At 38.5% G+C, this 14,195-nt stretch overlaps 3 protein-coding genes across 3 annotated transcripts; 1 reads left to right on the top strand and 2 right to left on the bottom strand.

Annotated features, from left to right (window-relative positions):
* Positions 1-702: 702 nt before the first annotated feature.
* LOC110885693 (phospholipase D alpha 1) lies at positions 703-6,059 on the bottom strand. The gene is made up of 4 exons (XM_022133390.2): positions 5,903-6,059; positions 5,609-5,712; positions 1,865-3,764; positions 703-1,351 (listed from the first exon to the last, which is right to left on the bottom strand). The coding sequence occupies exons 2-4, from the start codon at positions 5,702-5,704 to the stop codon at positions 918-920; spliced, it is 2,430 nt and encodes an 809-aa protein (XP_021989082.1). The 5' UTR covers positions 5,705-5,712; positions 5,903-6,059; the 3' UTR covers positions 703-917.
* Positions 6,060-7,126: 1,067 nt separating this feature from the next.
* Positions 7,127-8,115, top strand: LOC110882538 (ribosomal protein S4, mitochondrial-like). The gene is given in 2 exon segments (XM_035978327.1): positions 7,127-7,736; positions 7,739-8,115. Coding segments are annotated over 2 exon segments (987 nt in total).
* A 4,215-nt stretch (positions 8,116-12,330) lies between these two features.
* On the bottom strand, positions 12,331-13,558 carry LOC110882541. Its single transcript, XM_022130531.1, has 2 exons — positions 13,431-13,558; positions 12,331-12,619 (listed from the first exon to the last, which is right to left on the bottom strand). Exons 1-2 carry the CDS (start codon positions 13,556-13,558, stop codon positions 12,331-12,333), a joined length of 417 nt encoding a protein of 138 aa, XP_021986223.1.
* Between the last annotated feature and the right edge of the window lie 637 nt (positions 13,559-14,195).

Genomic DNA, 14,195 nt, shown 5'->3' with positions numbered 1-14,195 from the left:
GAGTGGATTTAGACCATATAATGTGCTGAGTCCATCATTATAAAGTCCAATGATATTGTGGTGGGGTTGAGCATTTTAGTTCAACCAACTTTGGAGAGTCCAAAGTTGGTCTCTTTTACACTTCTTGGCATCCCCTAATGAGTAGAGGTGTCAAATGGGCCAGACGGCCAGACACATGAACCTGAAGACGACAACACAAGTTTTTATGGGTTGGCACGAACACGTTTAACGCAAAAAAAAATATATATATATTTTTGTTTAATTTTTCTTTTACAATATTCTAAAATTACAAATGTACAGCAAAATACATATGTATATATTTCTTTAAAATTTATAAAAAAGAAAAACGTGTCAACCCACGAACACATCAGGTCAACAGAAACAAGACACCATTTAATTAAACGTGTTCGCTGGTTCAACCCAAAACTGATTAGAACTTTTTTAGACAAAACTGAAACCCACGAATTTCATGTTAGGTTCATGTTGAGTTTTGGTGTCGTGACAAGAACTCACACCCCCATTGATGAGCCCAGGCAGGACCAAACATGGGCGACACGGTTTAGCTCATAGGAATGAGACGTCATACATATAATATACATACTGATCTAATGATGTCTTGGGTAGTTAATGAAATCAATCACAAAGCATACTGATGAAGGAAGGATATATTGCCCTCTAGGCGTGTTGAGTTAGAAATAGAGATGGTAAAAACTAGTTAAATTCGAAATCAAGTATTTATTAGTACACAAATCTTGCATATGATAGCACACCTAGTAAACACAGATGGCTGCTCATATACAGTATGAAAAAAAAGTTATAGTTCATATGATTACAAGTAATACAAGCAACCAACATCAAATACTAACCATAAATTAAAAAGTTTATTCAAACCTTGAAGAAAAAGGTAAAACACCTTCTTAGGTAGTGAGAATGGAAGGAAGGTAATCCGACTTCGTTCCAAGAACACGCGCATTAGTATCAGGAAAAAACTCCGTTCCGGGCAGTTCAGTAACAACTCCTTCGCCACTGACACCAACAGGGTATCGAAGCAAGTGACCAGGCAGATCAGTCTCGAGATTCTCACTGGCAAACAGATCCCAGTATCTGTCGGCTATCTCGTTCACTTTCTTAACGCATTCAGTGCTCTCGGGATGCAGGAAGCTGTCATCAAGCATGCCAAGATGTTCATACCATAAAGCCATACGGAACCCGTGAACTTGACCCCTAGCTGGTGTCCTGGTTGCAATGTGGTGCGGTTGGTAAGCTCCCATCGCTATCTCGGAATCTCGCGCGCCGTCCATTGACCGCTGGTTGATGTTGGCAGATCCAACAATTATGTATTCATCATCAACTGTAACATGGTATGCATAATCAGATTAACTGTAAAATGCAAATGTAAAATTACAGAACTACCAGTGGCATCTCTGAAATATAACTGAACATTTTAACCCATTATATAAACTATAAATATGCTAATTTGTCATATAAACAAAATTTGGCCCCTCAACTTTGGCATTAACCAACTTTAGCCCCTCAACTTTAATAATGACATGTTTAGCCCATCAAATTTAATATTGACATGTTTAGACCCTTAACTACATCAAACACCTTTAACCCCTCATCAACTTAAGAACGGCATGTTTAGCCCCTCAACTTTAATAATGACATGTTTAGCCTCTCAACTTTAATAATGACATGTTTAGCTCCTTAACTAAAACATCAAACAGCTTTAACTCTTGCGATTTGCTTATTTTTATCTACGTTTCGAACCAGTTGCGGAGTGCGGTGGTAACCCACTAGTTATATATTAATTATCTAATTATCTTATTCTGATTCTTAAAAAGCTTAAGAGAAAAAAAAATACCTATCATCATTTTGGCATGCACGTAGATCATGAAGCGCCGGGCTTCTTGGGCCTTATGGTAATTCGATTCAGGTTCAGGAGTTTCTGCAGGTTCATACTCCCCGCTCCTCTTCGCCTCACGATTCCCGAGGCAAAAGAAAGTGAGATAGTCTCTCGGATCATCTTCAACACCTTGTTCTTCTAGAGCCTGAATAATATCTTTATACATCATTTCCATAGTCCTTCTTTGCCAGTCTAATATCGCCTGAACAGACGCACTTTCGGGGATCCCTTCAGGCCACATCGGTACAACAACATAAACGGTAAACTTTTCTCCGGCCTTAATCTTGCTAACGATCTTTAACGAAAGTTCTTTCGGAATTAAATGCAGCGCACCGACATCTTCAACCTTTATATCGTCAGCTTGCCAGCCAAACGAGCTTCCAAGAAAGTACTGGTTTTCGATATAAATAAAGTTTTTCGCTCGACGAATGGCGTGAATATACGCGTCCTGAATACTTCGGTCAATTATGTTATCTTTACCACTCACAAGACCCGATTTCGCCGCATCTTCTGGTGTTTCGGGGAACCCGAAAGCGGCCCCACCATCGATCGACCTGAAAAGCTGAACGTTCCATGATTCTTCATCATCATGGAACATAACCGGCGATGGCGGGATTATGATGTCATCAAGTTCCCTAAAGTTAACCAACACATTTTTCCCGCCTTGTTTTCGCCATCGTTGTTCAAAATTAAACAAAACATCCCACGCGATCGGTCCTTCGAGCTTCGAGTGGATATCATGCCACGGCTCGCGGGGCCCACCTTTCGTGATACAAGCCTCCGCGTAATTCGGCTGGTGGAAATCGTCATTATGAGCCGTGTCTAACGTTCGGAACAACGAATGAAACGGGGAATCGTATCGCCCGTCACAAAGATCAAGACCGCCGACAAAACTCACCACCCGACGCCTATCAGAATCCCCATTCGGCAACGGGGAATCCACGACTATAATTTTCTGGTGGTGTGTGAACATTGTTGAAATTTGGAGGTCCTGAATGAAACTTCCACCATCATCAGGGTTTCGCGGGCATAATATACAATGTACTTCACAATCTTGAAAAAAGTTTTCGGTATCTTCATCATGTGTAGCCATTAATCCATCTTTTTTCAACACATCTACAGAAGTTCTATCGTCCCAAACAAGCATAAGAACCTTAACACCTTCACTTGATTTCTTTTTCAAAAGCTCACCAAGTGTAACATCACCTCCGCTTTTTTGCCTACGTGAATCTCGAATCAATGAGATTTCAGTGTAAACAGACCAACCGGTTATGTAGATGAAGTGTTTAGCGTTAGTGATCGCGTCAAACACATCTTCCCAACATCTATGCGGCTCGTAATACTTCCCACCCGAAAGGGCTATTTTGGGAATGAAATTATCTGGCACGTGTGCATCTTGGTACAATGAAACACGACACCCGTGTCTTTGGGTGAAGAATGTGTACGGGACTCCAGGATATTTGGAACTTTTGATTCCATGAGCCCAGTTACGATCTTGTGTAACATCGAAATAATGTAACTTTACGTGTATTTTTGAACCGGATTCTACGGGATTTTTGTCTTCGTCTAGGATTTCGACCCATCTATCGACTTCATCGCCTGCTAGAAGATCGTCGATGGGGATGTAAGCTCTGCCGATTAAGGTTGCGCCAATGGGATTATCGTCTTTAACGGTGAATATGACATCGGAAGCTAAGTGAGCGCAATAGATGTGGAATGATTCGTTCCATTTTGGGTTTTCTGGGTCGTTTTCTAAGAGTCTAGTTCGGCCTACCCTGCATTTGTCGAGATCGATTGTTGCGTACATTTTTGGAGTTCCTTTTCCGAAACCGACAGTTTCTTCTAGGTTTGCCTTAAGCTGTAACAATGCATTGTTGAGAAAGTGAGAAACCAAAGTTACAAGTTTCAAGCTTGACTAACCAGACATTCTTAACTCATAGTATAATAATGAAACAAGTGGAATCAATTCAAGGCAGATCAAGAATTTTCACTGATTACTACCTGAAATATTGTTACCTGAAAGCTTCAGCATAGAACATGAAGCAATTAAATTTTTATTGGTGTAACCTTCCAAATTGGACTTTAAATAAACTAAAAAACAGAAAAAATATATTTATTATGGCTAAAAACAGAAACCATAGAAAGCACTTCACCTAAGTAGCACTGGAACGGGTACGGGATCAGGGTACGGGGACGATACGGGAACGAGGAACGGCAAAACTCAAAATTCCAAGATACGGGTACGGCAATAGAAAATATAAAAAATAAAAATATATTAAACAAATTCAAAAAATACTACATCTTCCAAAGGTAATTAATTATCAATAATCAAATCATTTTCAAATTCCGGTTCATCTAGTGAGAGATCAGCAATCGATAGAGAATTAGAGATGATGAGACTTGAGAGTTTAGAGATTAGAGAAGCCGAATGTGATAGGTCTATTTATTTAATGGCCGGTTGTGGAATTTGAAAGGGTTAAAACCGTAAAAATAAATGGTAACGGGCTAGATACTTCTATCAGATACGTCCCCAACATTGGAAACGTTTAGGAAACGTCCCCAACGAGTACCCATGGCGTTTCCGTCCCCGACAAGTACCCGAGACGGATACGGCCACATAAATGGAGTCCCCGTGCTACATAGCACTTCACCGTATCTACACACCAAATGCACACCTATTACAACTTGGGACACAACTATGAACCATAAAAAAATCATAATATATAAGAAAGAAGTAAAACTAAAAACAGAACAGTAAAGAAAAAGTGAAATAAAATTTAAAAATACGACATAAAAATTGAAATAAAATACGACAGAAAAATTGAAATAAAAAAAGAGGGTTAAATATCATTTTAGTACCTGTAGTTTGGGCCATTTTGTCAATTTAGTCCAAAGGTTTTATTTTTCGTTTGTGGGTCCAAAAAGGTTTCACTGTTGCCATGTTAGTCCACTGAGTTAACTTCATCCATTTTTTCTGTTAACGAGAAGGGCAATTCAGTCATTTTATATGGCCTAATTTCCCTTCTAGTTAACAAAATTACATATAAAATGACCGAATTGCCCTTCTCATTAATAGAAAAAATGGATAAAGTTAAACTAGTGGACTAAAATGGCAATAGTGAAACCTTTTAGGACCCATAGGCGAAAAATGAAACTTTTGGACTAAACTGGCAAAATGGCTCAAACCACAATGACTAAAATGACACTTAATTCCAAAAAAAACGTTAGAAAGTGAATAAAATTACATTTGCAATTTTTATATCTTTAAAACAAATTAAATTTGCACCTAATAACCAGAATAATGCAAATTAAGAACCAAAGGTGTGTGAATAACTTTTTATTATCCAGAATCATTCAGATCAAGAAACAAAATATTGAATCAAAATATCCAGATCAAACAAAGTAAAAAACAATAATCAACCCAACCAAGTGTCTTATCAATGGTCCACCAAACAACTCATGCTCATCCTAGAATATCAAATACCACTTTTCCTAAACTTTTATTCAAAAAATTACTCAACATTCCATTCCATTCCATTCATTTGTCTTCATATAATACAAGTCAACCTAAATCCCCAAATTACTAGCACATAACAGTAAAACTTTCATCTCAAACTAAAACCAAAATTAAAATTATACATACATACAAAAGATATATATATATATATATATATATATATATATATATATATTTATAAATACCTTGCCAAAAATATTATTTCCACCACCATAGCCATGAATCTGATCAACCTCATAGATCGTAGCATGAAGAGTTCCATGGAGATGAGTTCCCGCCATTTTCAATCCTGCAAACAGATCAATAACGAGATCAATCAACTAGTACGATCAGATCGCAACTTTAGAATCATATATAGATTAACAGTGAAAAACGCGTGTTTACGCCGATCTGAACTGAGAACAACTTGAAAGTAGCTTAGGCGATTGAATTTATGAATAAAATATGACTGAGATAAGTAATGTAAAAGATTTGCTTACTGTGAAGAAGAAGAAGTTGAAAGGAGAGATCTGAAGAGAACAGTGGGAATGTGATCGGAAGTCGTATTAATATGTGTGAAGGAGACAGCGATCCGTGATCGCAGTATTAAAAGGCTCTAACGCTCGTCAACGGGAAAGGTGAATTTTGGGGGAAATAATGACTACTTATTTTTAAGCATTGTACTTATCTTAACTTTTTATTACTTTGTACAAACTAATACTAAACAAAATATGATACCTAAAATGAAAATAGAAGGCATTAATTAAGTTGCTATATTTATATTTAAGGTTTTTTTTTATTGTAAAGTCTTATTTATGTATAATCTTTTTGAAATAAATTGTTTGATTTATATTGATATTGATATTGATATTGATCCTCTTATAGATTAACCAAAATTAAGTGATTATTAATGTAGAACTCAAACTGAGCCTTGCGACGAGATGGCTTGTTGCGTAAGATAGTTTTATGGATACGAGATGGGTGTGGTAAGAAGGGGTGTAGGTGAGAAGGATGATGGGATGTGGTAGGTGGAAGGGAAAGATTGAGGAGATACATTGGAAGGCATGGTGTATAACAGTGAGAACGCAGTAGAGGGAACTGTGGTATATACGTGTAGGGAAGGCATAAAAACATGACTAGAGGGCTGTGGAATAGATGTCCATGACTCTGATAAGAGGACAACAATGGTTACGGATTCACAAAGGACAACAAACTAAATGCAGTGGTGTAGGACTGCAAAGTCGTAGTCTATGACAATGATGAAGACTCGATGCTTAAGTCTGCCATAAGTGAAGATTCCACTAGGAAAGCATTAAGAACTGCAGAAGACACACCAGTAGTTGAGGCTGAAATCAAAGTAGAGTTCTCAGATGAAGAACGAGCTATTGAGTCAGATATGGCATGAGACTTCAAATAGGTTCTTTTCGAAGTGATCATTATTAAGCCAAGGAAGTTCTTTTGCCAAGGCAAAGAGTTCGTTCATGGTAGAATTCCTTTCCTTTTAAATAAGAATGTCGACTGTCCTCAAACGATTGGAACTAAGGTATCATTGTCGAAGGAAAAGAAGAGTAAGCCAATAGCATCCCGAGAAAAGAATAAAATGTCACATTGACATTTTAAAATTCTTTGAGAAGAGGGGCAATAGTGAAAATGCCGAGAATAGCCGTGTCTAAGTGGATTACTGGTCTTGGTAAGAATCTGTTGCAAATGCATGTGAGGGAGGAATGCATGCATTAAGATTTAAAATTAGTCTTCTACTTGAAGGAAATGTTTGGAATATAGAACTTACAATAATACAACACCGCATTCTTCAAAGATTGAGGAACAAGACGAGATCTATTAAGAGAATGATTTATTCTCAAAAATAACTGAATAGTTACATCCAATTACAAACTACACGAAAGTTATCCTTTTTACATGGAGATTTACCAATCACATAGATGCATAAAGGAACAGAACGAACTTCATATATCCCTTTTCCACTCAATCCAGAAACAAGATCGGATGTTATTCTAGTTCATCTCTATTTTACTGAAACTCTTCCTCATGCAAGTTTGCCGATAAGTCATCGAAGGCTTTGTGTGAATAATGTAATAGTCAGCATTACTTCTTTTCAAGTTTCCCAAGGTGATTTCATATCTTTGAAAGAAAATGATGTTATAATTTATTCAAAAACAAGGAGATCCTTATATATCCAAGTTTCAGTTTCTAAAATCATAGGAAAATCCCTAGATAGCCTAGTAAGAATATGGAGAAGAAGCAAAACATAATGGTTCTGCTTGCTTACTTAAAACTAAGAGGGATGCCGCTTACTACTGAAAGACCCGTTTTTGCAATAGTGCATTCTTCTATGCAACACGAAGACTTAGAAAGAACAAAAAAGTTTGGATCCAAAAAAGTATGCTTAGGCAGTTCTTTCGCTGAACACAAGAGGAATTTCTATCATTTCAAATCGAAATTCTTATCGAAGAAAAGGAACGAAAAAACCCTAAATCTTACTACAAGAAAAAAAAGTCCTGTAATTTACAACTCTTCTTTCTATAGTAATTCTACCCCTTTCTCCCCCATCAGTCTTATTTGAAGAGAAAAATAAAAAAAAATCCCCCTGTCTACTCATTATTCAGAGGTGAATCATAGAACTCCAAAAGTTGTGCTATCTTATGGACCTAACATATGTCACATCCCTCATGGGCACCAAGGGCACATTCGATAGTATCCTCTTAAGGTTTAAAGATCCAAACCTTCTTCTTAGTGGAAACACACATGGCCAAAACATATAAAGATCGGCATAGTCGCTCATAGGGGAATATATCCGGATAGAGGATAGTCTAGATCTTAATTCACTATTTCCGATTTTTATTTTCTATCTCGTATGAAGCAATTAGGGGGGTAGAAGTTATGACGGCATGATGTGACCTTGCATGTCACCCTGATGTTGTCGTTCTAAGTTCTTCTGACTAAACAAAGTTAAAACTAAAGTTTCGAAACTGAAGTTTGCAACTTTTTTCAGCAAAGCTTAGTAAAAATCCGCATGCCGGCTACCTTGGATCAAGATTAGAGATAGGAAGTAAGTCAAAGTTAGATCAACAAAAGTCTTAGTATGGGAAGATTCAGAGCGAGGGGAGAGATTTTCTAAACGAATGTTAGTCTAAGTCGGCAAACGGGCACTCTGCTCACATCGAAGTAATTGTTGTCTCCCTTATGGTCGATGTTCTCTCCTAACATTCTTCATTCTCCCTACCGGTCATTGAATAGAACTCTTTTTTGCCTTTTTGGATGGCTTTAGGTGGTCGAACTCTCCCATCCTCTCCTTAGCAGTCGAGTGATTTCTCATCCTCCGTCCTTTTTTCTATATACAAGTGGGTTCTTCAATCATCCTAACGAAATAGGTTCATTAAATCTAATTGATCGAATTCTGTTTTAAATCTCCTATTCCATTCCAACCGATGTAGAACTCTTTACCTTTTTAGGACCCTCTTTACGACAAGGTGCTACTCTATCTTTCCACTTGCTCCCTCATGTATAGTGGTTGAGTTCTTCGCCTCACGGTTTGGCTAGCCATCTGCATTATTTCTCTGTATAAAATGAGACGGGCACAGTGTAAGATTCTAGTCTCAAAGGCAACAACATTCATGCTTGCCTTTGCCATGATTGTCCGATGTCCCTTTGGTGCATTGTTATTGATGGTGTAAATCTGTTCATTCGAGAAAACATGTTGATCTTATTCCATAACCTATCCCCGATCCTTGACATATCAAGATGTGTCCTAGGGATGGGATTGGTACAGTACCCGTACCTATACCCGTACCAGTACCGAAAATACCGGTACCGAATTTGAACAAAACTAGGTACCAAATACCGTACCAAATATATAGGTACGGTACGGGTACGAGTACGGGTACTGGTACGGGTATTTTCGGTACAGTACCCGCTTGGTACCATTTTGTTTTTATTTACTTTTTGAGCACTTGTACGAGTACTAAATAGGTAAAATTGACATGAGTACCAATATAGAACGAGTACCAAATAGGTAAAATTGGTACGAGTACCAATACGATACGGGTACCATATAGGTAAAATCAATACGAGTACACTATAAATACCATAATATGAAATAAAACACAATACAAAAAAAGTTTTAAAGGTATACATAGAATTCGGTACCAGTACCCGTTTTTACCCGTACCCGTACCAATACCGAAAGTACCGAATACCAAAATCAATAAAACTGGGTACCGATACATGTACCAAATACCTAAAATCGGTACGGGTACAGGTATGGGTACGGGTACGATACGGGTACGAGTACGGGTATTTGGGAAAAAAGCCCATCCCTAATGTGTCCCTTCCTTTAACCCTTTTTTCGATTTATTAGGGATGTCCCACTTACGTTCCCTCCCTTTGTGAAGAATTCCATTTCCCTTTTTCTCCACTCTTCTTTCTTCCTTTCTTATTCTCCTGTTGGAAGTACCTAATCTTCTTTTCGAAATCTTTATTTTCTTATACAAGAATCAAAAGTCCTTCCCCTGTATAACTAGTTTGTGCGGTTTTTTCCCTAGCTAACACTCCCCTTACTGGTATCAGTGCTAGGGAAATTAGTATGGGTTGCCATAGTTTTCTGGATGGATTGGAATGAAGGGATGAAGGAGGGTCGGTTTTTCTAACAAGTAGACCCGAATAACTAGCTTCTAGTCCAACTAGCTGGAAACAGAGGCTTTACACGGCCCCATGCCTGGTGGGCACAGCCCTGTGCCTGGTGGGCACGACACCGTGCCTTCCTTATTCTCTGTCTTCATTGAATGAGTTGTCAGTCTGGATACTTGCACGGCCCCATGTGTCTACGGCACGACCTCGTGGCCATTGTACTTGTTGTACTATCCAAGATTTGCATATCTGCGAGTTGACCACGGACCGTGTCCAAGTGACACGACCCCGTGTCTCTTGTCTGATTTTGTTTGTCTTCTTCTTCCTGGAATCTTGAGTGGGGCACGACCTCATGCCTAGGTGGCACAGCCTGTGCTTGTCTTCTGATTTGTTATTTTTGGTCTTGGGGTGAAGCTCGGAGGGTCGGTATGATGTATCATCTTTCCTTCTTTTGTATTTATGCTAGTTTTTGTCGTTAATTTGTTCCTTTTGTACATTTAAGCTCTTTTAATCCTGAAATTAAAAAGTATACAAAGAAACACACTTTTTCCAACATTAGTATTAAAAAAAGGTTATTTTATACCTTATTTGACACAATTTATATGTTGCATTTGGTGCATATCAATAATGCAAATGAATATTACAAACACATGGCCGATTGGAGTATAGAATGGTCATATGGAGTCAATCAAGTAGATTAGACTCGAATGCCAATTGGTTAGATTGGGATCTAGTTAGATGTCTGAAGAAACTTACCAAAGGTATGATGGAAACATGTTTCGTCTTTAAGTGAGTTTCATACCATTCTATTGACAAGACATTATAATTAGATCCAAGTTAAGATCACGGATTATAATCTTATAAATTGACAACAAAGCAAAAATGACTTGCGAGTCAAGAACATGTTAGAACGACTTATCTTAAATGCAAATTATCACTATGACTTGTTGGATTCAAATATAATTTTTGGATCCAACGATTTAAGGGTTGATCAAGTTGTGGAATGAGAATAACGCTAGTGGAAAAAGACATCTGAAGGAAGCCTTACTTGGTTTATTGGAGATCCAGATATCTAGGTTTAATAAGACAACTAATTCACATACCCAAGGGTGGTCACAATGGGGGAATGACTAATATATAAGTTTGTATACAAGCTAATATATATGTTGATATGTTTCCTCATAATCTATGACGGGAGTTTAAAATACTTCCAAGTCCATCCCTATGACATTCAGTGACAAAAGTGAGGCTAAGCATATGGCTTTTAATGAGTTGAGGACATATCACCTATGTGAAAGAGAAGTTGGGTCGCTTTGATAGAACTAGTGGGGTGCATAATTCCTAGAGCTTTCACAAAACCAAGTTAACGTTCTAGGGCCATTAGTGGACACGACTGTGACGAGATGGCCTGGCTAGGAAGAGTATTGTGTGAAGTGTAATGTCGTCTACATAAATGGGGAGTTTGCTCAAGAAATTCACGTCTACTAACTGCTAATAGACTACGTATGCTTCACAAAGGAGGGTCTAAACCGATGAAGTTTCATTGGGAAATTTTGTGTGTTTTGAATCGACCTTCATTCATGTGGAAGATTGTTGAAAAAATACCAGTGAAAATGGTTTTTCACTAACTTTGGTCATACAACAACAACAACCATACCCAGTAAATACCACAAATAGCAAAGTTACTTATAGGGTCTGGGGAGGGTGAGATGTAGACAGACCTTGCCTCTATCCCTAGGGATAGAGAGGCCGCTTCCAGAGAGACCCTCGGCTCCAAAACGAATAGCATACCAACACACCAAGTCAAAGAATATAGAAATAAGAAGCACCCATACCAAGAAAGTGATCAGAGTGACACAATATAATAGCATACGACATCATTTGGGCATAAACACAAGAAGGCAATCACCAGAAAAGTCCAGTAAAGAAAAACCTACGTCCATAAAATACACCTAAGACCTTACTGCAATATCCTCTAGAAGTCTTTAACCTTAAGCATACGCCTCCACGAAAACCTATCTTGGACCATGTCCTCAGAAAGATGCATCTCTAGTAAATCATGCCTAATCTGCTCATCCCATGTCAGTTTAGGTCTGCCTCTTCCTCTCCTCCCCTCCACAGTAAGAGTTTCCACTACTCTAACTGGTGTCGTCGTTTGCCTCCGCTTCACATACCAAAACCATCTCAATCTCCCCTCCTTAATCTTCTCTAATATACTAGCCACTCCTAATCTTTCCCTAAAAACCTCATTCCTCATCCGATCTAACCTCGTGTGTCCACATATCTACCTCAGCATCCTCGTCTCTGCTGCCTCCATCTTGCACGCCTGTGTCTTCTTGATAGCCCAACAGTCTGTTCCATACAGCATAGCGGGCCTAACTGTTACCCTGTAAAATTTACCCTTTAGTTTAGTTGGGAACGTCCTATCGCACAATACCCTACTGGCTGCACTCCAACTACACCAGCCAGCCTGTATGCGATGGGTTACATCACCGTCTATGTCACCATCTCTTTGTACAAACGAACCTAGATCCTCAATTGTGATTTGGGTGTCATCGTCATCGGCTACACCACTGAAATGACAGTGTAGATACTTAGGGTATGTTTGGCAAAAGTAGCTGGTGGTTGGTAGCTGAAAGCTGGAAGCTGGTAGCTGGTGACTGGAAGCTGGTAGCTGTAGCTGGTAGCTAGTAGCTGTAGCTTGTTAGATATATTTGGTGTTTGGTAGAGTAGCTTGAGCTTTTAATAAAATGTATAAAATTACCAAAATGGACATAACTAAAAATTTAGAAAGTTTGTGTATTAAAAAGTTTCTTATTTTGAGAGGTTAAAATAGTCATTTTTCCCTAAAAGCTTGTAGCTCCTTCTAAACGCTACTAGTAGTAGCGTTCAACCAAAAGCTTCAAGCTCCTAACCTAAAAGCTTAAAGCTCCTTCAACCAAACAAGACTTTTTATTAAGTAGGAGCTTTTTCTTAAAAGCTTAAAGCTAGAAGCTCCTAAAAGCTCCTAAAAGCTTCATGCCAAACATACCCTTAGTCTTAGATTGACTAATCCTTAGGCCCTTGCCCTCTAAAGCTACTCGCCACTCCTCTACCATCGCGTTCAGGCACTGTTTAGTCTCTGCAATCAACACAATATCGTCTGCAAAAAGCATGCACCATGGAACTGTCTCCTAAATCAACTTGGACAACTCATCCAAGGCAACCGCAAAAAGAAAAGGGCTCAACGCAGACCCCTGGTGGAGTCCTACCTCCACAGGAAAGAAGTTTGTATCTCCTACAGGCGTGCGAACACTAGTTTCCGTTCTATCGTATATATCCTTAATTATGTCTACATACTTCCCAGGTAGCCCTCGACCCTCCAAACTATCCCAAATCAGTTACCGTGGGACAGTGTCATATGCCTTTTCCAGGTCGATAAACACCATATGTAAATCTTGCTTCTTCGCTCTATCTTTTTCCATCAACCTCCTTAGAATATGTATCGCTTCTGTAGTTGACCTCCCTTTCATGAATCTAAATTGGTTTACTGTAACCTGAGTTTCTCTTCTATTCTAGTTTCAATTACCCTCTCCCAGAGCTTCATAGTGTGACTTACCAGTTTGATTCCTCTGTAGTTCCCACAATATTGAGTGTCACCTTTATTCTTGTATAAAGGCACCATGACGCTGCTTCTCCACTGATCTGGCATTTTTCCAGTCTTGAAAATACAACTGAACAAAAGTGTTAACCATCGGTGTCACACCCCCAAATTACCACATGCGGAAACACCGCAGGACGTGTGACGTACCAGGATCTAGCCACCAATCACATTGAACTAATACAAGATTTTAAATAAACTTTCATTCATTAATATATAGTATTACAAAACAGTAATTACAAATCATCGTATTCAGCGGAAGCATAAATCATTTATTAAGTGTTTCATAAACCATATGTATGATAACCATTAGACTCGTCTCGCGATTCCATGTTTCTCGACCCATGACCACTCCAGCATCCCAGACAACAAGTTCCACATCCACACATACCTAAAACCTGCAAGCATGCACACACGTGTATCAGACAACGCTGGTGAGTTCATAGTTTTACGAAAAAGTTAGTTACTAAGTGTTTATTCCAGTTCATTAACAAATGCAAAAGTTGAAA

The sequence above is a fragment of the Helianthus annuus genome, chromosome 10 (genome assembly GCF_002127325.2).
Source record: "Helianthus annuus cultivar XRQ/B chromosome 10, HanXRQr2.0-SUNRISE, whole genome shotgun sequence".
NCBI lineage: Eukaryota > Viridiplantae > Streptophyta > Magnoliopsida > Asterales > Asteraceae > Helianthus > Helianthus annuus.
The sequence above is the reverse complement of the archived record's forward strand: the minus strand, read 5'-3'. Positions and strand labels throughout refer to the sequence as shown.